A 27326-nucleotide genomic window follows, 5' to 3' on the forward strand; every position below is an offset into this window, starting at 1 on the left:
AGAATCACAATCTCAGACCTTATTTAAAGCAACACATGCCATGCTTCACTGTGCAAAAGCTCAACAATGCAGAGCATCCTAATGGAAGGAATTTATCCAATGCGGATTTTTAAACATCCTCCATTACTCCAGCAAAAAGGTTGAATATTAACTAGGGTATTGCAAGCAAGTTTGAGCAAGCCTGATCTCCAAAGGGAATAGGGAATGCAGTTTTACTGGTGCACTTCTGAAACTGGGAATATATACATGGACAAGGGGGAAATTAGCTTCCACCACCCTTATGTAAGTGATAGAAACAAGCTTTGCAATTATGAAGACAAAAACCAATCGTACATCAAGTAGGCACAAAACGCTAATCCAACATTATTTTTTTTTTATTTTGTCCAGAACTTTGAAATACTTTGAGCGAGTATAACCTCTGCCAGGTATTTACAAACGGGTGGCTTCTAGAAGAAGATGAAAGTAGATGTATTTTATTCTCTTCCTTTTCTAAATGCCTTAAAAAATTCCAACACAGGAGAAAACCTCCAAAAATGCTCTAGTCAAACTGAGAGAATATATGACAAGAGTCAATAAACATATTTTGAAACACAAAGGGTAGAAACTAGTAGTAATTGCTAAGCATATGTTCAAGGGTATTAGTAAAGTTCATAAATATAAAGGAACAGTACACACTGCTAGTACTGAGTTACAGGAACAAATGATACAAAAGAAATAATGACTTTATCAAATTTTATTTGTTTAAAAAGCCCAAGTTATTAGACTACCCGTACTAAAAAAATACTTGCTTCCTCTTCTCTTCACCTACTGCAGTTACACGTTAACTTAAATAGACATACTAATGCAACAGCAATTTTAACAGTCTCTTTTTCTTTGCCTCCATCCTCTTGATTCAAAGCAGAATAGCTCATTAGTACAACTAGCGATTGTTTGGAGCCACAGCTTTAGCAACAGCTGTACAAACACATCAATCTCAAGTTAGGAACTCTGCCATAAGCTTAATAATAATATATCCTTTAGCTTTGGGGCTATTACAATAACTTTGGTCATTTTCTTTTCCCAAATGTTGTACTGCTGTAGCCCTCAAAAAATAAATTGAGAAAGTAATTAAAGGAATTGGAAGGGAAGATGGAATGCCTAAAAGAGTGACAAAAACAGGTCCTCTGAAATTCCTATATATTAAAAAGATGTTTACTCTTTAAGCAATTAATTGATATTAGTGATAGTGAGAGAAACTAATTGTACTAACATTGCTTTGCATTGTAAAATGTTGACCTTTTCGGTGTGCAACACTACCTGCAGTCTTAATGAGCAGAGTCAGGCCCTTGCAGCCCTGCCCCTGCTTTCAGCCTCCGCACTGCATCACTAGACGACTGCAGGCAATGACAGACAACTTCCTCCGAGCTCAGTCCCACCTCAATAACTACATTATCAAAAGCAGACTTGGATGACAGTGATTGGAAACCGAACTTTTTTTTTGTCTTCAGATGGAAATGTAACCTGAGCAATGCACTGAGAGCACACATGATTTTAATAAAGGTCAGCCACACTGGAAATGTAATTTTTTTTTTTCTACAACAGACTCACAGTCAAGGTTGACTAGCAGATAGCTATTGAAAGTCATAATGTCAAACCGCTACAGAGATGCCTTTTCAGGATGAAATATTTTAAGGGATTAGGAAAAGGGAAGATACTCCTCCAAAAATTCATCCATCTTGAGTAAAGACTGAGTTAAAAGGGGAAGATAGCTCCTTGGTATAGATGTATTTTAAAACAAGTAAACTATAAATTAATGGAAGATGTGACACTTGGTCTCAGTGTGCAATTAAAATACACTGAATACTAAGAATGGAATCCATCATTGCCACGTTTGTTAACTTGATTACAGTCTCTTCAGGAATTAACATAGGTAGTGCTGAATTTTCTATGGTATGATCAAGCCCACATCACACACAAATAATAATAATAAAAAGCTACATTTTGACATTTAACTTTTCTGTGTTTTTTATTTCCTTCAATTATTCCCAATAAAGGCTCAGGAGGAAGGTGATGTCTTGAACTGCCTTGTCCACTTGGTCATCCAAATCTCAAATCCTTGACTCATTCCCCAGCTCCCATCCACCTAATATTCTCTAAGTGGCCACATGAAAATGATGTGATAGGATCATGGGAGAGTTGTTCTAAACTGGTCTGCAAGTAGGAATCAAAAGGAAACAAAAAGGGAAAGAAAAAGAGCAAACAAACATCTTTTGAAAGGCAATAAAATAGAATTCTTATTATTTGCTTTAAAGAGATACAAAACAGCAGGGAAGGGGGAGAAATCTCTATCAAGAATAACTTCTACACAAAAATAATTACTACTACAGTAAAATACCTTTTTTTTTTAAAGTCATAGACTCAACTGTAAGCCTAAATTTAGGGGCAAAATAAGTTATCTGGAGGAAACAAGATAAGGAATTTAATTAGCTTCTATTCCTTCTTCTACTGAAAAAAAATATTTATTCTTTTCATCAACTCCCCAGTGTTTCATACAATGCACTTAGACAGCTGATCTCTATGAAGCTTTCTTCTTAGGGCAAAACTACCCCATTGTAGTTGGATATGTTGGGTGGTGGGGAGTTTTTTAACCACTCATTCAATAAGATTGACTGGAGGTGTCCAATCCCATGTTCAAATGCAAGGAAATAATAACAAAAAAAAGTGGTTTAAGAAACCATACTTTACTATTCAAAGGCAGATTATGAACATATTGTTCATTACTAGCCTTGCAATGAGCACCTAGAGGAAACTTATTATATAAGGTGATAGCTCATTCTTATGTTTCTGCCTTGCTGATGTAATTCGTTTAAAATAGAGCTGCAACACAGCAAGAGGGAAATTAAGTTGAAATATGAGTTGAAGCTTTGTTCAGTTCTGCTTTGCTCAGTTTAAGTCCATCCATTCAACAGAGACTTTAGACCATGATATAAAACCGTATGCATTAGATGTTTAGTTACAGCTGTCCTCTGAGAGATGTGACAAGGAGGCAAAGAGGCACTGGTATGAAAATCAAGCTCCACTCTTCTTTTCAAATTTTTATCTGTATTACTTCTGATGTCTCTCTCTGGGAATCAGAATCATTAGGGTTAGAAGGGACCTTCAAAGGTCATCTAGTCCAACCTCCCCCTGCAAGAAGCAGGGACATCTCCAACTCGATCAGGTTGCTCAGATCACTGTCTAAGCTGGCCTTGAATGTCTTCAGGGATGGGGGATCCATCATCTCTCTGGGCAACCTGTGCCAGTGTTCCACTACCCTCACTGCAAAAAATTTTTTCCTCATGTCCAATCTGAATCTACCTCCCTCTATTTTGAAACCATTACCCCTTGTCCTGTCACAATAGGCCCTACTGAAGAGCTTCTCCCTGTCTTTCCTGTAGGCCCTCTTTAGGTACTGGAAGGCCGCTGTAAGGTCTGCCCAGAGCCTTCTCTTCTCCAGGCTGAAAAGCCCCAACTCTCTCAGCCTGTTCTCATAGGAGAGGTGGTCCAGCCCTCTGATCACCTTTGTGGCCCTAAAAGCCTTCTTGGTATTGACTACTTATTTTCCCATCATCCTTTTGAAGCTACATCTAGAAGTTCCTCAGTACTTAACATTTTGAATATGCTTCACTAGCGATACACAGGAAAACAGTCATCTTAGCAAAATTAAAAAACGCTTTATATATAAACACTTTTTTTATTACAGAAATTTGAGTTAAAAGTCCATATTATATGAAGTTTGCATTATAAACCTTCAGAACATTTCCTTCAGAAGAGCATACATTTTCCTTTTAAATCTTAAAAAAAAAAAAAAAAAAGAGTCTTTAAAACTAGGAGCTGAGTAGCTGGTTTGAGAAGGACCTGGGCCTAACAGACCCATTTTAAATTACTCTGTTTTCATGCAGTACTTACACAAGGTCAGAGCAGAAAGTACTTCAGTGGATGGAGCAGACTTCCAAGGATCAGCGGCAGAAGGCTGCCTGGGGCTAGCTCCACACACACGTCTGATCTGCACTACTGTTCAGTCTTCGCTTATTTCACAAAGCACATAACCTGCCTGAGTTCTACATTAATGAAATTCTGGCATTTTTCAAGTGACTGAAAAGATATAGCTGAATTATAGGAGGCAGAAATTAGCAGGTCAGATGAAAATACGGATAAATGTGGATCCTATTGCTCACTCAGAGCAAAAACCTAAGCCTCAAATCTTCAGTTTCATGAGTAAAGATGGCAGTTACGGAAGGACATCAGTATCTCTCTCGCATAAGCTCCTACATCTGAAAACTTTGGGTTTTGGAGAGGAAAAGATGGAGCGGTATAGTATTTTCTGCCGGATCAATTCCCTGGTCTGGCTGCCTGTGTGACTGCTAGTATTGACACAAGAGAACAACTGGACCACCTGTGCAAGCACAGGGCAAAAAAGCTGGCAGTACCTGACATGTAGTTCAGTGGTTATTAACCAAGGAACAGCACCTTCAGCTAACTCTCTTGCAAGCCCTGCAGCCTAAGGATTCAAAAAGTCATGCTGCAAGAACTGTAAGGCAGGACATACGGGTCAGGAAGTTGTACCTTTGCATACGTAACCATATAGTCGACACATGAGCTCAGTTTCAGGAGGATTTTTGTTGCATGCTCTTGGTGGAGATAGAAAAGTACACACAGCACATACTTAACAGCTTCCATCTGTATTCTAAAAGAATAGACTTTTGAAGCGCAGAGGTGGATCTATGCCAAGAATTACACCAACCCATTAGTAATACTGGACTCTCCCACTGCATCCTCTGATTCCGGTCCTCAGAGACCTCTTATCCTCTCTTGGACACCATTTGCTAACAATTACTATATAGTAAAAGCATCCTGGTTTATGGATGAATTATTTCTGAGGCTTGCTGTACCATAAAATGTTATGAAATAGGGGAAAGAAAGCTCATTTGATTCATATACACTCTTTTAAGTAATCTATTGCACATATAATAAATGTATTTCTTCAAAGTCAAATGAGAACTCTCTCTGCTCCTACAACTACCTTTCCTCCTCCAAACCAGCCCCCAGATGGTTAATAACTTCAGGATAAATTTTGGTTTTGTAGATTTATTCCCTGTATTTCATCCATGAGATTTGCCTCTCAGATTTCCCAAGTGAAATACAGACTCACATGACCCATTCAGGGACTGAAACACATACATCCTATTGTTTCTTCTAGCTCATATGATAACTGAAAAAAGATGTTATTATTTTCAGTATTCAGTTCCAGACTGAAACTACTCAACACTCTCTCCAGCCAGATAACCATAAACAACTTCAATTTTTATCCACACTTGTCTCAGATGTAGAGCATTTTTAAGTTACAGGAATGGGTGGAATTAACATGAGAATTGGTTTCCCCCTACAATCACCACTGCTTTCTCCAACTGAAGGCAAAAATACAACACTTATTTATTAATTTCAGTACTTTCTTGCCAATTCATTACTCAAAGCCCTATTCTTTTTCTCCCTAAATCTGAATGCATTTGTTGTCCTCTAGACTTGGTGAATAAGTGGGGGGAAAAAAAACCCAGCTCATTTAATTAAACAGGAGTATGTAATTATTAATTGCACATGTACTCTAACATTTTAATGAAGAATAAACCAAACTTCTTAACTCTTAACTTCTTAATTCTTTAAGCAAAGTTGAAGCCTCAGTTAAACTCTTCTGTTAATAAAATAATGCACTAGAGTACATTTTGAATATTCAGCCTAAATCCTAAATTGCCAGTTTTAAGTTTGCAGTGGTCAGAAATATTACAGACACAATTTTCACTCTTTCCAGTTCAAGAGGTGACATAACTACAGCTATATTGGGACATGCAAGTAAGCTTTGTTCCCCTATTATGAAGGGCTATTGAGCCTCCTTGGTCTACACACATGCACATCTGTTTTTAAGAAACAGAAAGAGAACAATGAAAAATATTTGTAAAATCATGTATGCCTGCCAAACAAGACTTTGTACATGTCTATGATCTTAATTTATGGTAATAATGGAAAGTATCTCACTGATCGGGACTAACTACACCCAGCACTTTATAAAACTTTTTTCTAAAAAAAAATCTTTGTCAGTAAAGAGAAGATAGATCTGAGCCTGACTAACCACCACAGCAACAAAAATGTTCAAAAATGAAGCAAATGCAAAGCAACAGAAAGAGGAAAAGACTCTTGGCATGCCATTAACAGACCTCCAGCTGACTAGGTATTCACAGCTCTGGGTGAGCAGTTACCGTAAAATATTTTGCTGTAAAGCATTCTGCCTATCAATTATTATTTGTAATTGACTCCTTTCACCTCCACCTCTCTCCAAGATACTACATACTTGTTTACTTCTAAAAACTGGAATAACTGTTGTTTTAGGAAGTGATTGCGCAGTACTGGGGACTTCGAAGCAGCTTGCTGAGATCAGAGATGATAGCCTGCTAACATTAATTCCCTCTGGCTGGTACTCCGATGCCCTGTTATCTTCCGAGGAACACTGAGACTTACTACCATCTCCCTGACATGCAACCCTATCTTCAGATGACCCCTATAAGATTACTTTCCATTACATCCTCGATTTCATGTTTGCAACCCTTCTGTCATCCTCCCTCTCCTCTCAGTCCATCCGTAACAGCAGACGGGATACTAACAAATGACGTAAGACTATAACCTGCCTTTTGCTGCTTATTTTAAGTATATGCACACAGCATACAGCAATAGGTATGCAAGACTGGAACCTGTCTGGAAACAACTTGCATCTGAAAAGGAAGCATCCCAACAGCTGCCTCAGCTCCAGACACTGAAGGTTAGCACTATTTTCTCCTGCAGACATTTCAGACTGTTATGTACGAGAATTGAACTTGTTCTGCAGCAACAGTCCAAATGCCAAGAACAAATATTGTTTCCTGTTAAAATTACAAGGAGGAGGAGGAGAAGATCCAACAACAACTGAGTTTACCGTGAACATCCCTACCCTAACCTCTGTGCTTCTCCAGTTGAGACTGAAACAGCATAGCTTTCCTCCATATAACATTTCAGAATCAATGATGTGTCTAAATAAATTTCATACAGACCAATTTATTTCCTGAGCATCCTTTCTTTTCAAGCTTTATTCCCAAAAACATTACACCTCAACAATAATTTAACAGAAGTAAACAACATATATTAAACAATCTATGATTTTTTGGTTTAGCAGCAACATTCTAAGAGAACTTCTGCTAAGCTCTTAAAACAAATTACTACCATTAATAACATTTCACAAAGCAAGAACCCCCATTTCTCATTTCCACAGTTCAACTAAAATAAAACTGAAGTAGCACAAGCATTTCACATGCTTTTTCTGAAAGAGCTTACTGTACAGCATCCCCGTAGTTTACAGAGCAGATTCATTCTGTAACTGCTCCCTTTCCCATACAGGTCCTTTCTGTTATACTCTGCATTTTTTTACTAGAGTCAGAGGGACAGAAAGTAGACGCAGACAGAGAAGGAGAAAAGAAAACATCCTACTAAACTCCTATGCTTTGAAAACATTCCCCAACCAATCAACCTTCCTCCTCCCAGCCCGTTATCTCTATTGCACGTATCTGTACCTAAATCCAGGATCCAGTATTTACAGCCACTCGGCTGCCCGTTGCTGCAGCAGGTAGGATTTACTGAGTGAAGCGATCCAAGAGTGTCAGTCTGTTTAATCCTGTTTGGCATGGTGAGGAGTCAGCTGCTCCGATACCCACAGCTTACAGATAACCTACTCGCCTGTACCCCAGGGATGCGTTACAGCTTCTCCTGGAGGTGTTCACCCAGATAACGTTACAAGCAATGCCATCAGACTGAGGAAGTCCCTGCTATCTTCTCAGTCTGGTTTAGCCCCCTGCCCTGCTGTTAGAGCAGCTCCTCTCTCTTCTAGGGATGCTCTCCTCTGACTCACTGAGCACAGTTCCAGTCTTTAAATTCACATGTGGGAATAGCCAGATGCAGCAGATTACACTCTACCGTAACTACCCTAATTGAGGCTCAAGTTGATCTTACAAAATACAGCAAACCAGCTATTTTGCCTCTCAGCCTTCAGAAAAGATACAGTCTAGCACCTCTACAAAGCTTTATAGTAACTGGCATGCACAAAAACAACCTTTAACACCTCTTTTTATTTTACAGTATGTAGTTATTAATGCTTTAGCTAAAGCCATGAATACAAAAAGGACGGACATTTTCTGGTCAGCTAAACCACGCAGCACTTGCCCTGTTACTTCTATTTTCCCTGTCAAAACCTGTACCAAACAACAGATTCTGCCCTTCCCTCCATCTTCTCTTGAGCCTTGTTTGTGAAAAAAAATAGAAAAATCCCAACACTAGAAAATCCACACCTTTTGATAAATTCGTTTAAGATCTTGTCCTGGTTTAAAATGCATTTCAGATCTATTCACCTCTAAACTCATATTCTGCAAGATAAACTTCTAGTTCACCACGCTATCTTCGTTTTCAGTAAACTGAAACTGTGTGTATTTTACCCATGCTTTCTTCACCTAGCATGCTATACAAGCATTTGTCAATAAATATTCATTTATAGGGTTTTTTTAGCTAAGCACTTTACAAACCCAGAAAAGTTGTTCGGTTTCTTCCCCTGAACACATCATCATCTAATATTAAAGGACATTAAAAAAAGCTACAATCACTAGATAGATAAACAGCTACAAAGCCAAAGCAAAGATTAAGTTTCTGTAAAAACAGAAATGAAATGCTTTCATCATACTGTCATGAAAAAGAGCCCTAAAATGAGATTGAACAAACAGTACTGTAAAATACACAAGCATGTAGCGGGAAAGAAGAAGAAAAAGCAGTGATAGAGTTGCCAATGATAATAGCACAAATAAATGCATATAATGTAATTATAAACAGGAATTTTCTTTGGAGCTGATAGCACATAGGGTCCCAGAGTCAAAGAAGGCTTACCATTAGCACTTAACATGAATTGGGTACACACATATTATCCTGTTCGAACTATTAAAGAGCTGTGCTCACACTTCACCTGAGACTAAAGTTTTCCTTTCTTCACATTTCTAAGGAAAGCCACCCTAAACGCTGAATTAGTTTCTCCTTCAGAGCCTCCTGCACTGAAACCATTAATTCTGATTCCTTAACGTTTTTCTTCTGACCCAAGACGACTTTCAAATGACACTGAATTCCTAAGTGGGGGGGGAAGCAGAAGAAGAAAAAACCCTTCAGGATAAGTGATTTTTATAGTTTGCCACCTATGGTGAGACTTCCACCAAGGCAAGTTTATTCTTTGTTAAACTGTAGAACATCTGAAAATGATTCTGGTTTCTAGTTGAGTAAGAAATAATAAATGAAACAATCCCTTTCCTCTACTCCCCAACAGTTCCCACACATATCGAGCATACTAAAGAATACCCAGCCATTCTTATTGCAGTTCAACTCTCACATCCTTAACACTTCGAAAAAGTTAGAGAAGTTATCAATATAGCTTTGAAACAGTGATTTCCATATGATAGAAAGCTTCTGACTAAAACAAAGCAAAATTTATACATAAAACTCTTTCTGGGTTGGTTTTGTTTCGCTTTTTAACTGCACGTAGACTGACCTCATGACACCAATATCTGCAGGAAGATATTATAAATGCTCTGGGAACCACATCATTTGCAGCTTGCTATTGCAAAAAGTTCTTCCATTCCTACTCAAATCAAACACCATTATTTTTAGGTTGTGCTTTGGCTCTTTCTCTTCTCAGAAGACAAATCCGACAAGTAAATCAAGGTGGTGGGGGAGAGAGAATGACTATGTGAACCCTACATAAAGTGTATTTCACAGATTACATGGTTAAGAAGAAAGGATTGTGGATACGCAGCTGTCTTTCATGTACACAACTGTTGTAAAACAACAATTGCTCCACAGCAACATTGTGGATTGGAGATAGCAGAGTCCACATGAATAGGCTGCAGAGTGACTGTGGGTATTAGGTAAGAATTTGATTGAAAAACATCTCACTGCATATACTAAAACAATACTTACAACTTTCTTATGGTCGAAGATAGAAAGCTCAGACCTGTAACTTTTTCTACTGAACTATAAGCAAAAGGGAGATGACTTCTACATCATAAAAACCAACATTTCTTAATTTATCATGGAGGGATTATTATTTAGTACCACTATCATCCTAGATTAGACTTAAATACCAAAAAATGCATCATAATTCTCAATTTCCACCTGAGACAGCGACCTGTATCAATATATGTAATTTTAAGCCCAAACAAGCACCCTATTAATACTTTTCTACAGTTTACTTCAGGCTCTACCACAAAGCTCTCTTTGTCCTTCAGCTCCATCAGGTTTTCTGTATTCCAGAGCCTCATCCTGTATTAGCTCTCCCTGTCTGCTAGACAGCTCTTCCTGCGGCTCCTCGCATCAGCTCTCATTTGTAGAAACTCATCCAAACCAGTCAGGTAATCTTCACTTGGTAGGCAAAAATACGTGTACGTGGAGCACACCCTTAGGCAAAACCGAGGCTGGGCACAGAGCATAAGCTCAGCGCAGAAGAGGCTGGATTGCACGGCACATTGAACAGCGGCATGGAGATGCCCCCACCCTCATCCTCTGCTTAAATATTCATAGACCTCTGCCCAAAGGAACAAACTTTGATCAAAATTACCAAAGAAAAAAGCTCACATACTGACCCATGCCATTTGACAGCATTTAAAATAGTGCTATTTTTAAAAGGAAAAATTAACCGTTTTTTTTTTCATCTTACCCGAGTAAATCAGAAATGTGTTTTCTTAGCTGTATATTTTATGTAATTTCCTTTAAAAAAGTAGACAGTTAGTCTCATTTCTGAAAGCAAAGTACTGATGAAGGCCCTTCAGACTCCTAGCTATTCAAGATATTTCTCATTTACTTAAATTTGTGACAAAAAAAAAGCGCCCAGGTGAAAATTTTGTCAATGGCTATTTAATGAAGATTTTAAAATTCCAGGCAAAAGAGCCCTCGCACTTTTAATACAGCATTTTGTAAGAAAGACTGTATCCCAGTGAGTAAACAAAACCCACAATCAGAAAAGCACTGTATATGCTCAGCAGATAAGGTAGCACATCCTTTGTACGATACACGTAAATGAAGCATCACACACTCGTATCTGTTACTACAGCGAAGGAATGGGATCAGCTTTCTGCAATTAACCCCAGTGCTCACTGATGGACAATGTCAGGCTGCCAAAACCATTTTAAGGTATTAACATTTTGCCAGCTGACTCCACCACAGAAGTAACAGCTCATCAGTCTCTGCCATTGACAGACAAGAAATTAGCTTCCTACAGCTCCAGGTTCTCACAAGTACCAGCTCCTACCCGCCGCATCTGCAACCACTGTTTGCCGCTGTATTATGAAGGTGCCACCTCACCTGTGGGTACTGTTAGCCTTGCACTTAAGAATGGAAACATTCATCCCTTCTTCCATTTAAGATGACAGCTGGAGTTAAACTGACTGCATTTCTCATACTCCAAGACATTTGCATGGTAAAAGAAATAACAAATTAACTGATATTAAAACAAGGATAAACAGCATTCCAACCTGATCTTTGTAAGGCCTCATTACATTTTGCACTATCTTGGGGAAAACAAGCAGAACAAGAAAGGGAAGCTAATCACATGCAGAAATTTAATTTTTAAACACCTATTTGTATTGCTTTAGAGCCTAAAAAAGAAGCCAAAGAGCCAATCTTTTTTTTCCTTAATGTCTGACTTCTGTGAGAAACAAGTTTCAAAGATTACAGCATTAAAAACCTAGCTTCAAATTTCAATGTTGTTCTCAAGCAAATCTAGAGCTCTCTTCTCTGGAATCTTCCCCCTCATATTCCAGACATTCCATTTACAAAAGCAATTAATATATTTTGAAATCAGTACTATGACGTTATTTAAAAAATCCTTGGTCATCTTCGAAGTGGAGAAATGCATATGAGATAGCTGAAACTATCTCATCTCAAGAACTGAATTTTTATTTGGTTCTGCCAGCATCCAAATGTCACTATTTTAAAATAATTTTTTAAGTGATCTATGATACAGTTTTCCAAAAATGGAAAAGGACCAAAGATCACTCAAAGGAGCCAAAGTCAGACATAAATCCATAACTATTAAAATTCTCGACCTAAATTAGCACTGCACAAACCAATAGGAATTTTATTTACAATATGCATTTCCCATTTAAAACAAAACAAAACAGGTAGACTTTGCATACAAATCCTATCTCTCTCTGCCTCACACCAGAATACTCTTAACACAACCAAGAAATTGTAGAACAGCAGAAACATATCAACAAATAAATCTGAGGGTCAATCTTCAAAGGTGAGCTCCCACACTGATTAAAAATCTGAAAGGAGCCTAACTTTGCCTTTTCCTCAGTGCACAATGTCTCCACAGTCTGACTGCTTGGAGCACAGCTGCGCCACTAGGATCTGGTTTCTTCAGCTCCATGCACAAAGATGATCTTGTTCCCAAAAAAATAGCCTTGCTGCTCCTCAGTCTCACAAATATCACTGCCGGTCTGCAAGAAGCGGAATCGTTACAACAGTGACTCTTTGGACTTCCATTCAGCACGTTGTTTCCTGTTCTTTACCAGGGCTGCCAGCTGCCAGAGACACTTTAAATTCAATCAGTCAGAAATTGTGTTTTGCAATGAATTGTGTGAACATCCTTAATTTGAGATTTCCAAGAACTCCTTTCAAAATACTGGGGTGTTTCAATCAAAAAAAAACCCCAAACCAACTAACAATCACCTCTAACAAAACACGCAAGCTATTTAATTAGTTTTCCCAGGTTTGCCAGCTATTTTCTGATGGAGGGTAAAGAGATATTTTCAGCTGGGTGATTAATAACCTTCCCTTCTCCATCCTGGGTAAAGCATTTGTCAAGAGCAACTGATATCAAGACACTAAAGTACTCATGCTTTAATTGAAAACACTGGGAAATGAACCATTTATCCAACTATTCAGTCACCAAGGCCAGGATCTAAACAAGTCCTTCCTGCCTCCAGCTTTGGAGAACATGCCTTAGCTGTTGCTCATGCCGATGCTAAGAAAGAATATCAAAAAGCACATGACATCGTAAACTGTCTCCCATCTTAATCATTTAGCTATTATGTTCTTGAGTTTTTAATTCTGTTCTGTGCTGTAGCCAAGGAATTGGAGCCTGTATACCACTCCCAAGAATGAAGATTCCTTTCAAAGAAATAATGACACATTCAGTGTCCCTGGTCTTGTTTATCTGGAAGAGTTTTGGGAAAACTCTGACTCCTCTAAGCAGTCACCACTGCAGCATGCCAAATCAGCTTGAAGGATCCCAGCCACTGTCAGTATAACCACAACAAACCAGCTTCAGATAATTCAAACAAAATCTTTTGGATGAGTGCAAGGAATGTTGTTTCACATACATTCACTACTTAGCGAGCAGTAGGAGCGGAGAAGAAATATGCCATGCTTCATCTCCACACTGGAGAAAACACAAGAAGCGTTCCAAGTGAGAAATACTTGCTGTTCTAATGAAACATATTGAAGAAATACTAATTTTTGGCATTAATTATATTATCCAAGTTACCCTTCATCATACTTTTTTCTTCATTTGAATTTTCTGATGTAGTCTCCTCAACTGTAATTAAACCACCCTTTCTCTGCCCTTCCCACTCCAAAGAAAAAAGGAACCAGCCTGTTGGTGTGAAAAAAAAAACAAACTGGTCAAAGCAAGGTTTAATTTTCCAAACCAGTTGCAACTGCACATACAGGAGTGAGATTCTTTTTAACATACATCTCTTAGCTAATTTTCTTAACTGGAAATGCATGCAAAGACAAAAGGAAAAGGTAAGAATATATTAATCAGAAGCATTCAGAATATGGAATTATGTTCTTGACTTAAATTTTTTTTAAGTCACTTAAAAGGAAAATGAAAAATTCTACTAACCAAACTAGGTCATTAAAAAGAAAATAAATGCTTTTAAAATTGGACACGTACTCCATGTAAGAAATACTGATGTGGAAGTTCCACACATATGCATCTGGAGGAATCGCTTCTGCAAGCTGTGTGGGCTACCTGCTGGTTAGCATTACTGACCAAAACACTATTCTTGTTCCCCTTCTGCTAAGTTCAAATTGTTCAAATGCATTTTGGTTAGTTACAAGGGGTTTTCATTAAGACCTCTTCTCATTTTGTCTCTCCTCAGTACTGCCTACCAGAAGTCAAGCCCAGGTAACAGACCTGGTTAGGTCACACAGCACTGCTAGGTATGGCAGATGGAGCCCAGCCATGACCCAACACCCTGCTGCCTCTGGAAGCAGAAGAGGCATAGGGGAACTGAAAGCACCTGTCTGGATTTCCTACATTAGCATTTAACATAAAAAAACTTAGATACTTTCACAGCTTCCTTTACTACATTAAAAGATACTTCAGCAAAATGAAGCAACCTCCACAATTCCTCTGCAGTACATCTCACAGAAAAGCAAAATCAGAAATGGGCATTTTCTCTCCCTCTGAGCCTGGGTTTCACATGCAGCATTTTTGCAAATTAGAAACACAGATTTGTTACTAAACAGAGTTAAGTACATTTGGAGGCTAGCTTTGCCATAGGGAGAGGAGAAAGAAGGGAGCAAAAGATCCACAGGACAGGGGTTTATTATTCTGCATTGCTTATCAGATGTTAAAACACTGCAACACTAGAAAACGTGTACTGCCAAGCTGTTCTGCAAATGTGTTTCTGCATTGTAATTAGCATTTTTTGTATCTGCTCTGCATTTTAGATGGAGAATAATTCAGTCATGAAAAAGACAAGACATTTCTGTTTGGGTTACACAGTCCATGTTTTACTTCCATTTGAAAGAAAGTTAGCTCTGAACCAAAAACTGAACATGGTCACACAGTTCACAAAATTGAAAAGGGTATACTTTCTACAAAATTACATCATCACCACTTCCTAGATTTGTGAAAATGCAGTTACAAAATAGCCACTCTAATTCTATGCTTCAGATATTTCAGAAAGCAACTACACTCAGTTAAGACAATGACGCTCCTTTAGGACAACAATAAAAATTTAGGTGCAAGAAAATTGTTTCAATTGCCACAAAATTTTTTGCACATTCCCATTTCCCAGTTAGTTCCTCTTGAACAAAGCACGCTGTCATGGTAGAAGTTTTAGATTGGTAATAATGTCCACTGCCTGAAGCATGTAAAAAGACCTGAACAGACTCTATATCCTAATACGCATGCTTCTTGCTGAGAAAAATGAGGTTAGTATTCTTAAGAATTTAAACTTTTCCAAAAGGCAATACTGTCTTTCAAAAGCTCACAATCTGACAAAACAATGCTATCTCCTTCTGCATTAGAATGCCATTTCAGTTTATAAAAATAATAAAATGCTTCTATGTGAAAAATGAGACTGTCAAAACAGATAAAATACTTATTCTCAAAAAAAAAAATCACTACAGAAACATAAATACTTGTCATCACCCCTATAACTTCAATAACAGTTATTCCACAAACAAGGAGATCATAAAATACTACTACTACTAATTTACTCCAGTTCTGAGGATTGTAATCTCAGCATAATCTTATGAAGACGATGCGAGTGAGCACTGGATCCCATAGCTTGGGCTTTCACAAACAAGCAACCAGGACACAAAGGAATACAGCACGTACCTCCAGGGTACGATCTGCTGTAAGCACCTTCTCTTTGGATGTTACTCTGGGCCTATAACCAGAGTCAGTGGTTTCCAAACTGATTCTGGTATGACTGCATTTAGTCCTGCCACATCTTTAGGATGAAAGGATAAACACACCTAAGCCTGTTCTACTAAATCAGCCAGTAATTAGAGTGCATGTATTTCGTTACTGCAGAGACAATGAGAAAAGTTAGCACAAAACACACTAGGACGGACCAACAACCAAGTCAGGCTATGATAAATAAACTCTTTAGAACAATTCGGTACTGACATAAAAATTTTAAGATATCTGGTTAATAATTTGGTGGTTTTTACCAATCAAGCTTTTCTGTTTAATATTGCCTAAAGCATACTTCAATCCACTCACTCAACCAGTCTTTTGGGTTTTTTTTTTTGTTTGGTTGTTTTGATATACATTTTTGCTAGTGAGCCTTCTTTTCTTTCTCCTTCTCTTTCAGAATCTTTTTCATCACTATGAATTCCCCACATTTAACATTCCTAAGTATCCTCTCCTCTTACCAGTAACGGGAAGAGCAGCAGCTTGAACTTAGACCCTGATGATGCTACTTATTTACTTCCATGTCTCTGGAGCTTTTCTGCAGAAAGCAACTGATGACCATTTAGCTTTACTAGTTCTTCTTTGCAAGTGGCCTCCTTGGCAGCTTTCCTTCCTTCAAGCATATTCACAAGTTCTTACATGCAACCAGATTTCCCTAGATTCTGTTGTTCAGGAATCTCCGTATCAAGGATGTGTTAAAGCTTACATTAATAAATGAACATATGCCTAATAAGGCTATGATCACACTCAGCATGATGCAATAAGAACAACTAGCGCTTTCCATGAGTAGAAAGACTTTTTACAATTCCTTTACATTTCTTACAGGGAATTAATGTATTTTGGGGCAAAATATTAGGCATTTCTGATATTCCCACAGACACTAAGGGGAGTCCAAGACTCCAGGAGACAATTAGAACATAACAAGTCCACGCTGGCAATTCTAACCTTTAACATAAGATCACAGGATAACTCAGGTTGAAAGGGGCCTCACAAATCCATATAGTCCAGCCTTCTGCTCAAAAGCATAGCTCAATTATGAGATTAGATCAGACTACCTGGAGCTTTGTCCAGTCTGGTCCTGAAAATCTGACATATTTTTAATGACTTCTTGTAACAGGGACTTTATTTCTGCTACTCTGTAGATGATTTGCATACAGGAGGTTGGACACAGCTCATTTATGATCACAGGGAAAATTACTACAGGATTCTGGTTTTCAAGACAACTTGATAACAAGCTTACCTGAGATAGCCCTTATTATTTTTCCTGCATGTTGGTTTATATAAACGTCCTCTTTTGCTATAGGAGTTTACCACTATATATCCACGCTAGAAAACACATACTGCAAATTTCTGAAAAGCATTATGAGTACTTTTCCCGGGATCATGAAATGTTTTTGCGGTGCTATTCACTAATTATAACAGCCTCTTTTACATAATTTGCTCCAAGAATTCCATCACTTGTTTGCATATTAGAAAATTAAGTTCAATAGGTGTCCCAGATAGAGAAAAATGTCTTGCTATTTGAATTCAACTCAAACATAGGAAAAAACACAAGCATGTCCCTGTGTCAGTAAACAGGCACTCAAAATAGTAGCAAGACATTGCATAATAAAGTGGTGATCTGAAAACAATGCCAACAACTTATGAGAGGTCAAGGACATCTATTAAAAAGTTTCTGATAGAGTTGTGTTAAAAGTGATGCACATTTTTGGTTTAGCATGCAAAACAGAGACATATTTTACAGTTTGATTGAAGGAAAAGTGAAATTAAGGCAACACAACAGATACTTTCCGCAGCCTCCTCACAAAAAACAGCATTGGAGGAAGTCAGTGGGCTGCTAAATCCTGCTCCTTCCACCTGCAGGCAGTGACGATGACAGATGATGATGATGTGATATAATATGATGACGTCCTGAAAAGTGCACAAGAACATCTTCTCTAGTCTGCTCCTCAACCATTTTCTCCTCTCCACTAACCGCATAAATATTCCTCCCAATACTAGGCTTAAGAATACTATCTATACTAGCAAAAGTGCCATAAAACTAGAGCCAGAAAAAGAACAGAAGACCTTATGGACACTGTCAAAATTACACAGTTCTGTGACAGAAGGAAAATGCAACAGGTAAAATTAAATTACCCAGATGGTCCTTGGAAATGAACAGTCACCTCAGCTGCAAAAAAATATACAACAGCTTCTTGTCATCTGTCCTGAAGAAGGCAGTTACCACATGGTTGTGACAACTCCATGTCCTGTCCGAAAAGGTGTCCCTAGCCCTGCTCTCCCTGTCCCTTACCAGCCTGCCAACTACTTACTCGTTGAAAAGGAAGAGAAATGCTTTTTGGTTGCTCTCAGGTGATCTTGGGAGCACCAACTCTGAAGTTTTATGTAAAACAGAGCAAAATATATGTAACAAAGGCACCCTCAAGAAGTGATTTCCAACAACGCTAAAGCAACCGTTTCAACAGTCTGCTACACCTGAACAGGCACAGTTAAGGAAAATAAACAGCACTCCAGGATGTTTTTCTTCAATTGCAACATACGAACAACATATGCAGGATATGATTTTAGTTTGCAGTCTGTTCTGCCTCAAAACTTTGGTTAGAAAAAGGAACTGCTGTCAGAGAAAGGCTAATTGCAAGCAAAATAACAACTCTTTGGGGAAATCCAAAGCCATCAGAATTGCTGGTTTATATTCGCCTTCTACCTCCCAAAGATCAGCTGTGCAAATACATCTGTTCCGAAGCAGATACTTTTTACACATCGATTTCCTTTCCAACTACAATATATATGAGAAATATATTTGGCAGCTGTCTGGGACTGAAAGTATATTTAAGTCAGTGTTGTAAAATTTCTTCTTTTTCTCAGACATAATACTGAGCTCCCAAGCAGGGCAAAAAGCTTTGATTACAAAATTTCAAAAATTCCAGAATCAAATTAACCACATACTTATGCCCACAAATAGAGTCAGCATGGGAAATACAGAGATATCTGACAGGTCTTCCTGGGCTGGGCTATGGTAAAAGGAGTGGTGCAAGACTTAGATGCAGATTACACAGAAATAAATTCTATTATACTTCAGAGCACATAAAAACTTGATTTGTAGAGAACTCTTCTAGAAATTCAAATTGTGAGATTCATTGAATCTCATAATTTAGTTTAGGACTGCACAATGCCAAGGAAGCAATTTATATAGACTTTAAAATTTATTCAAGGCTGAATTCTAATTTGGATGTTAACTCTGACCATCTGATACAGTTTGGCTATAAAGCTCAATGCAAAGATTATGATCTAATGGACCACAGTCAATTGCTGACATTTTTTTAAAGTTTACTTATGCTCAAAACATGTATTCAACTGGAAACTCAACTAAAACCACACTGTGGGAAAGTAACGATAGAGAATTCTTGTTTTACTTTATACTGCTGCTATTTTATTTACCTGGACCAAAGCATGAGAACAAGTTTGAAAAACCACACACATACAACCTAAATTCAAACTATCTTTGCAGCTATTAGGCTTGCCTCTTTGCAAAATATTTGTAATTACAAATACATTTATGATTTATTAGGCTTTTAAAACAACTGATAATTGTGAAGTTGAACTTTAGCTATTAAAATGCCTGCATCTCTGTTCAAGCTCAAGTTTGCCTGATAATTAAGTTGAACTGACGCTTTACAATTTTTTTCTAATTTAGATGAGTGGAGTGTGAAATCCAACTGACTGCTCAGATTCACCTCCTGTGAGCTCCTCATAAGGCTCTCTACCAGCTAGTTAACTGGATGAGCAGCCTGTTATTTGGAAACTTTATCAGGAGGCAATTGATTCCTCAAGAAACAGAATTCTTAGATCAGCATTAAGTGTCTTGTACCACTACAACATATTCCTTGGTATCATTTTCTGCACGTGATTGCGCCTTGCTGTGTAGCAGAAGCAGACCCCTTTCTGTATGGTGCCCTGGAAACTAGAGTCCCCACCTTTTGGTGTGTGGCCCCAAGGCAGCGTTACCATACCTACTCATTGTTAGGAGTTACTTTCCCTGCTGGCCTGGGCTGTAACTCATTTCCTGCAGCTGCAAATGCTGTCAGACGGTCTCACAGGCAGCACTTTGGCTCCCAGCCATGGGTGGGGATCCTTTTTCCTCACACATGGCCCATGCTTCCCTTGCTAGCAGTCTCAAAACAGCAAATCCTCCCCTTCTGCAGCCTCCCTCTGCTTGCAAGCAAACAATTGCTGCCCAAGTCATGCTTTTTTCCTTCCAGTACAAACAGGGAGTCCTTCTTCAATTATTCAAACTAGATTCCCATTTTAATTGATCCAATTCTGCTGCTGCTGCTATCCAGAGCTTCCTACATAACAGTACTTGGACTCAACATGGAAACACTCCATTTTGCTGTCATAACTTTCAAAGCTCTCGATCATACATAAGACTTGTTACCTCTACTCTCTCCCCTTCCCCTTTCATCTGAAATTAATATTCTGAATAGAAAGTCTCCAGTTGTCCAAGGCAAGCCTACTTAATGTAACAAATACAAGACTTCCTTTTTTTTTTTCCTCCCATTCTGTGGCCTCAACTATAAAACATCTCACTTTTCTGGGGAAATATCTCTAGATAACCCACGCAATTTTTCTTTTTCTTAATTCCTGAGTAGAAGGACCCCATACTAATTCAAGAAGAGCTCTGACACCTCCAACATCTGCCCTGCATCATTCCTTTCCACCTTGCAGGTGTATAAAAGGCCTTGCTACACAGCTCTTCATACAAATTTGTCAACCTTTGTCTTGGAAAGTGTCAGCCGTTTGATCCTCCTTATTACGGCAGATTCTTCGCAAGATACTACAGTTGTCGGGAGGAGACTGCTGAAATAACATTTTTCTATTTATGGTACCAGTCAGGACAGTATCCCAAGAGTAAAATCAAAAGCCAGTGTTCAGTATTGCAGCGGTGCATGGTATGTCACCATGTTACCAAGACGTTACCTTCCTTTCAGATCTGAACAAACCTATAGCGATATCTGGATTATAAGAACATATAAAACAGACATTGTACCTCCAGGTAAACAAAAAGATCTCTGTGGCCAAGTTTTGAACCAAACAGGTTGTAACATGAATTTGCAGTTAGATGTGGTCCCAAAACCCCCCGTAACTTACAAAGAAGACATGTAAACGTAAGCCTCATGAGCAAGGGCTTGTTGTAGCCTTTGTAGCTCTCCAAACAGTGGCATCTACAGAAGGGATATAATGGACTATCACAAATTCTTCAGATTTCAGAAGTGCTCATAAAGTTGGAAAAGACAGTGCACTTGTGATCTAAACAGGCAAGAGATTCACAAACAATTTTAAATACCTGACAGTTTTTCTGAGCTTACAAGTTCACGTTATACTGAATCCTGTCCCCACCCTCTACCCAAAGCTCTGTTGCTGTGTAAATGGCCTGCAAACAAAGGAAAGAGAACTGTACATGTAAAAAGGATGTACCACAGAATGAAAAGAAACGCTTGTTAAAAAGAGAGAAGCACCAAATAAAACAACAGGAACATTCTTTCTCCCCCACACCCAATAACATGTGGGGAATCATTGAAAAAAAATTTGTTGCCTTATGTATTACTTGTGAAAAACATGTTCTTCCAAAGCTAGCAATTTATTTTTTTGTATAGTGCACCAACTGTTATTCAACCTCTTCACTACCCACTTGTTTGTCTTTTTTCCTATTATAAAAGGGATTTAGATTTTTTAAAATGTACTCATCTATAAACTGCATGTCACATAGATTAAATGACCCAAATAACTTACAAAAATAGATTTGATATCCAGCAGAGCGAGCAAGAGGTCTGGAACCTGCAATCAACCCTCTCCCTAAATGACTATCCACCTAGTGAATGCTTTTTTTTTCCTATGCAATGCTTTCCCCACACTCTTAACAAAACGTCCGTTATCTTAAATACTATAAAATTTTAAAGACTGCCAATACTGTAAATGCTTTTTAAAAAAAATCCATTGATATTGCTTAGATATTTCAAGTAATACACATTCTTAGAGGACAAGTAACACCTACACTTGTAGCCAAGTGATGACGGTCATTTCTGGGGCTGTCTTGTAGCATAAAAATAGAACAAGGTTACCTTTCATGGCTGACAGATGTGGACTGACAAGGAACAATCAAGATCAGCTATCAGAACTAGGCTTCACTGAACATACTTTTTGCTTTAATAATCTTTCATGTTACCCTACTTTGCATAATCATTTCATATTATTTAAGGCATTAAATACTACACAATATTTCTGTACTCAGTGACAAAATGTGGTTTTGCACAACGTAAGAATCAGCTGTAAATTATAAGAGGTTTGCCACTTCAAAACTTTGAGGCTCACTTCACCTCTGATATGCTGTGGCATTCCAACTTGTTTAGTTGGCAAACCGTATTGATAAACACTGTTGAAAAGAGGAAAATTGTAGGGTCCATAGAGACTGAAAGTAATGGAAAACTCTTTGCTTCAACAAGCCATTTGTATAGGCTAAGCACTCAACATCCAAGCATCTACCCAGCACCACTTCTGATGGTGATCACCTCCCTTCTTCCGTTGGAATTACACAGAATCTCCCTTCTCCCTGAGCCTCTCACAACAGCTTGCGATGCCAGATATGCACAAACTCCAGACTCGTGTCTACTGCACGTGGCTTAGCCCATGAACAGTACAGAATCACTCAGACCTGATGCTCACACTGCCAGCCTGACTATCACATGTATTTTCAGACCTTGAAAACTCCATAGGGCAATATCCTCATTTCTTCAATAATTCAAAAACTCCAAAAGTTTAAATGAATTATGGTAAAAAAAAAAAAACAACAAAACAAAACAAAAACCAAACTGTATTAAAAAGACCGAAGCTGCAGAATCAAACACCAGAAATCTACAAAGCACAACATTTAAGAGTTGTCCACCCAAGTACATGGACTGCCTTAAACTATGTAAGTCATTCACTTGTTCTTTGTTATGGGGGTTGTGTTTTCTGTTTTGGTTTTTTAGGAATTCATATCTCAATCAAGGCCCACCATGAACAATTCTGAGAATATCACCTAACTGTTTTTCCATTCTGATTAGCATATTCTCCAATGCCTTATTTAAAGATGTTTAATCAAATGCAGCACTTGAGAACGAATAATTGCTTTGTAAGATTGTCTGAGGTACTTTTAATGGGGCGTGAGGGGTGTTAAAATCGAAGTACTCCACCAATTTTGCTTAATTTTTGTAATCCCTCTGTGAAAGTAACACTATGAACCTCTTTCAAGCAATAGAAAGTAGAGGTAGAGACGGAAATAAAATGTATCCAGTGGTTTCAAGTACTTAGTCTAACGTTATCTGGTTTTTTTGCCTTTTTTTTTTCCTCCCCAGACTACTTAACATTTTATAATAGTTAGCACATTCAAAACAGTTCACACTGACTTCAGTCATGGTCACGTGCACAGGAAACTTGACAAATCAAACATCCAGCTCCTAAAGCCTGACACCCAGTAATGTGGGAATAAACAATTAGCAGCAGCTTCTTATCTGCTGGGGTTTAGACGGCATGCCATAACATCCCACAGGAATGCTGTGACAGAGGCAGGGACAGAAATCACTTCTGAGGCTGCATTCAACCCTGCAAATTATGTAATTAATTAATGCTCTTTGTTTCAAAGCAACATGGCAAACAAACTAAAGTAGCTTTACAGTGGTCTGTCCCATTTTCCACAAAGAAACACTAAAGGAAAAAAAGCAACACAGGTTATGTCCACTGGTTTGATTAAGAAAAGGAACTGCTCAAAGACAAAAACAGCTCTGTCTCTCCCTCAGGAGTCTGATAGCTCAATGTTCTTCATATATTGTCCAGTACAATCTGCCTCTCCTAATAAAATTCTCTGCATTCAAAGGTGAAATCCCCTAGCTCCAAAGGAAATTAGATTTATCAATTCTGTGAGTGTTGATTAAAAAAAAAAAAAAAAAAAATCCTGTTGACATTTCCATGCTTTCACCTCCTAGTCAAAGGAAGAAATGTTTCAGTGATACCTAACTAAATTTTGCAATTTTATTATTAGAACAACTGAAAACTTTCTCTATTCAAATCGTTATAAGACACAAGAAGACAAAAAAGTATTCCAACTATACAGCTCAGTTCTTCAGACTTCCCCTCCCTATCACCCTGCATTCAGGAAGTTCCTGCTGTGCATGCTCCTAATGTAAGAAACACAAACTCTCCCCTCTTTTAGTCAGGCACATTTATACAGTCTCTGAAAAAAATAAGAAAAATTTTGATAGCTAGGATTGAATAATTGAAAAATTTGTGATTATATTTATAAAAAATTCTCCAAACCCAGAATTTTGTATTTTGGAAAACAAGTTTTCCCCAACATCACTTTCCTGCTAATCTTGTTATAAGCAATAATAAACTTTTTGAATGCATTGTTTCCCCCAGCATGTGATGAAACACCTTCTAATGAACTGTTTTTTTCTGGTGTTTCTTTTTAAATTCACATTGCTTTTTGTTCACAGGCTGCAAACTCCAATAGTTTCAACTGAAGCATGCAAGCATGCTAATAAGAAACTACCTTGTGAGTCTAGGGAGTTTATGGAGCCAAAGCACTACAGCACACCAAAGCCTTAAAAATTTAAAAAAATTATCAGTTTTTTGTTGCACCCTTCAGGAGTACATTCTTTCAGGGATCTAAAAAAAAAACAAAGAAAGATTTCAGAAAATGAATTTTCTCTGGGAAAATGAATGAAAAAGGGATGAATGTGCCATTGCTACTCTGGAAAACTCAGGTAAGTAAAACACAGAAGTCCAAATAGCCAGGTCCTGTGCCAGGGCATAAGAAGGCATGTACTTACCTTTTCCATTGCTGAGCCTGATGCTGTCATGACTTCTTACTGCAGAGTTATTCAGGAGACACTGATACTGCGTGCTGGAGATTTTCTTCCCTCCCCCCTTTCAGCACACGACAGGTATAGATTTTCCTATCATCACAGCTTGATCTAACATGATACATAACTCTGCTTACCAAGACATAATTTACTTAAAGCTCTTCTCTGTCTTCAGCCATGTTTTCACTTAACACTGAGAATTGCCGATTGTTTATTTTGGAGCAGACACTGTAGCTGCAGGTTGTGTTTTATCTAATTAAAAACTAGATACCAAAACTGCGCAAGAACACTGAAGTGCCTGTTTGTGCAATAGTCCCCGTTACCCAAAACTTGCACTGCTGACTGCAAGACTTTGTTTCCATAATTTCTTACCTTTGTGGTTAAAAATCCCCTCCATCTCCATGCTGCTGCGAGAGTGAGCAATGCAGAGGGATCCGCAGGGGACCAGGCCTTCTGCAGCTGGGGACCGATCAGTGGTTCGAACCAGGCACCAGTCAGGTTTGTCATGAGGCCTCTCCAGGACCTCCACCGTCTGCCCACGGCGGATTGTCAGCTCATTACTGTTGCAGGCGGTGAAGTCGTGGATCACCACCGTCAGCTCGCACCCACCAGACAACTGTGATGGGAAAAACAAGAAGAAGCAGCCAGATGAATGCTCGTTATCAAACCATTAGTCATGCACCGTTACCTATTTAGGATCCCTGGCAGGATTCATATTTTGGATGAGATAGCAAGCTTCTGGGACTTTCCACATCAAGAACAGATCATTTCAAAATCAGGCAGTTCTGGCGTTTTAGAACAGATTTTTAACTCTGCTTGTCTCTGTCTATGTTCAAAGCACACTGGTTGTGACAGTGCTGGGCGGAGGATTTAGGTGGTTTTTCTTGCTAGACTGCTCCTTACTCCAAAAGCTGAAGTAGCAGTCGCTTCAGAATATATTTTATGGGTGCTAACTGGCAACAAAAATAAAATACAGTCACTCATGAGCTTTGTTTTGTTGCAAATTCAAGGCAGAAAGAGGGACCTTTTTCGAATGAGCTTACTGCTTTATTCCCACCCCACTCACTCTACATATGTAGGTCACAAAATCATCCTGGTTACACCATATATAACTATAAAAATCAGCCTAAAGTTCTTCATATAAGTTTCCCAAATACTTAACTATTTGATACAAAATCCACATGGGCTTACAACTTTCACATTTTTGCTGATTCCCCAAATAGAACCATACAAACTTGAATTAAAACATGCAAGCTCAGATTTTCCTCCTCCTCTTCAAAACACTTCATTAGAATTACTTTGCCTAAGCTTAAGTTTCCTCTCTTTGATTGTTTCATCTGCTTTGATGTGAAATGAAAATTATTATCAGAACTTTGCAAAGTTCCCAAGATTGCTCAGCACCAGAGCACCCATCCAACTTAAGCAAACAGCCTGGGAATTCCTTCTCCTTCCATATGGCAACGACATTCCAGGCTACTTCAGCTTTTTGTATGTGACTATTTCTACAGCTCAGGCTGCTTCAGTGCAACACTCATATCAGAACTCAGCTAGTAGGCAACTCTTGTGAATTCAGTAATTTTGGACCAAGTCAGGAAACTCGTTCAACTCAACGAGGCAATCCTGCCATCCTCTACGCTGACAAAGGAGGACAAATGCCCTGTAAGAGTTCCAACTGCAGCAAATATAGAAGCACATGCTACACCAACATACTGCACGGTTCTTGCCACATTATTTTTGACTATTATGTTTAGGCTCTTACATGGCTGCCAGCTACATGCCATGAGTTTTAGGAAAAGGAGGTAAGACACTGCATTATTACCTATTTATTAGTTTTCACTACAAGCCTGGAACTTAAGTACTAGATAGAACTTTTCTAGGATAACACTTTTTGTATCAAGGAAGAATTTTAGAGCAAATGACAAAACCAGCAAAACCCCAGTAAGACTCAAAGGCTATTTCCAACCTTCTCTTCCTCAAGCCTGCAACAAATGACAGGACATAACTCCTAGCAGATTGTCTGTAGTAATTCCAGATCTTTCCCATGGTCTCTGCCTGCGAATCCCACCACCTACCCTTGCTTGTGTGTGCACACAAAAAAGAAAAAAGTGTTTTTGGGCAGATGCAGGGGCCAAGAAGGGCAGAAAAGTCTCATACATCTAGTATGTGAGGGAGATAAATCAAGCTGCACCCATTTAGATCCAGGCTAAAAATTAATCACGTTGCTTCTACTATATTCCTCCAGACAGCCAAAATACCCAAATTACAGGGGCGGGGGGGGGGGGGGTACATCTTCAAAACATGCTACCTCCTCCCTCATTAAAAAGTTTCCTGTTCCCTGCACTCTTTCTCCATATTACATTAGTTTTCAGCCCATGCAAAACTGTGCCAAAGGGGAAAAAGTAAAGAGCTTTTCCTTGTTTTTCTGGTATTGATTTATGTTACATCCTTCTTCAGACAAACTCAAAAACAATTGAAACCATCTGTAAGCCTGATGGAGACTAACAAAAAAGCTGATAAAGTATGACTTCACAAGGTGTCCCATGCAGACTAAATTTTTCTCAGGAGAGCCCATATCCATCCCCAATCAGGGCAAGCACCAAGACAGTAATAAGTTGACACTTTCCAGAAACTGCATCTAGTCTTTGTAT

The 27326-nt window shown here is 38.5% G+C and overlaps 1 protein-coding gene across 2 annotated transcripts in view; it reads right to left on the minus strand.

Moving 5' to 3' along the window:
* TRIO (trio Rho guanine nucleotide exchange factor) overlaps positions 1 to 27326 on the minus strand; it is a 254473-nt gene that overhangs the window by 43678 nt on the left and 183469 nt on the right. For both annotated transcript variants that reach the window (XM_086740366.1, XM_086740365.1), the window contains exon 34: positions 25051 to 25294. In XM_086740366.1, the coding sequence (XP_086596492.1) occupies positions 25051 to 25294 (244 nt within the window). The remainder of the gene's footprint in view (positions 1 to 25050; positions 25295 to 27326) is intronic.

The sequence above is a fragment of the Chlamydotis macqueenii genome, chromosome 2 (genome assembly GCF_036417535.1).
Source record: "Chlamydotis macqueenii isolate bChlMac1 chromosome 2, bChlMac1.mat, whole genome shotgun sequence".
Lineage (NCBI taxonomy): Eukaryota > Metazoa > Chordata > Aves > Otidiformes > Otididae > Chlamydotis > Chlamydotis macqueenii.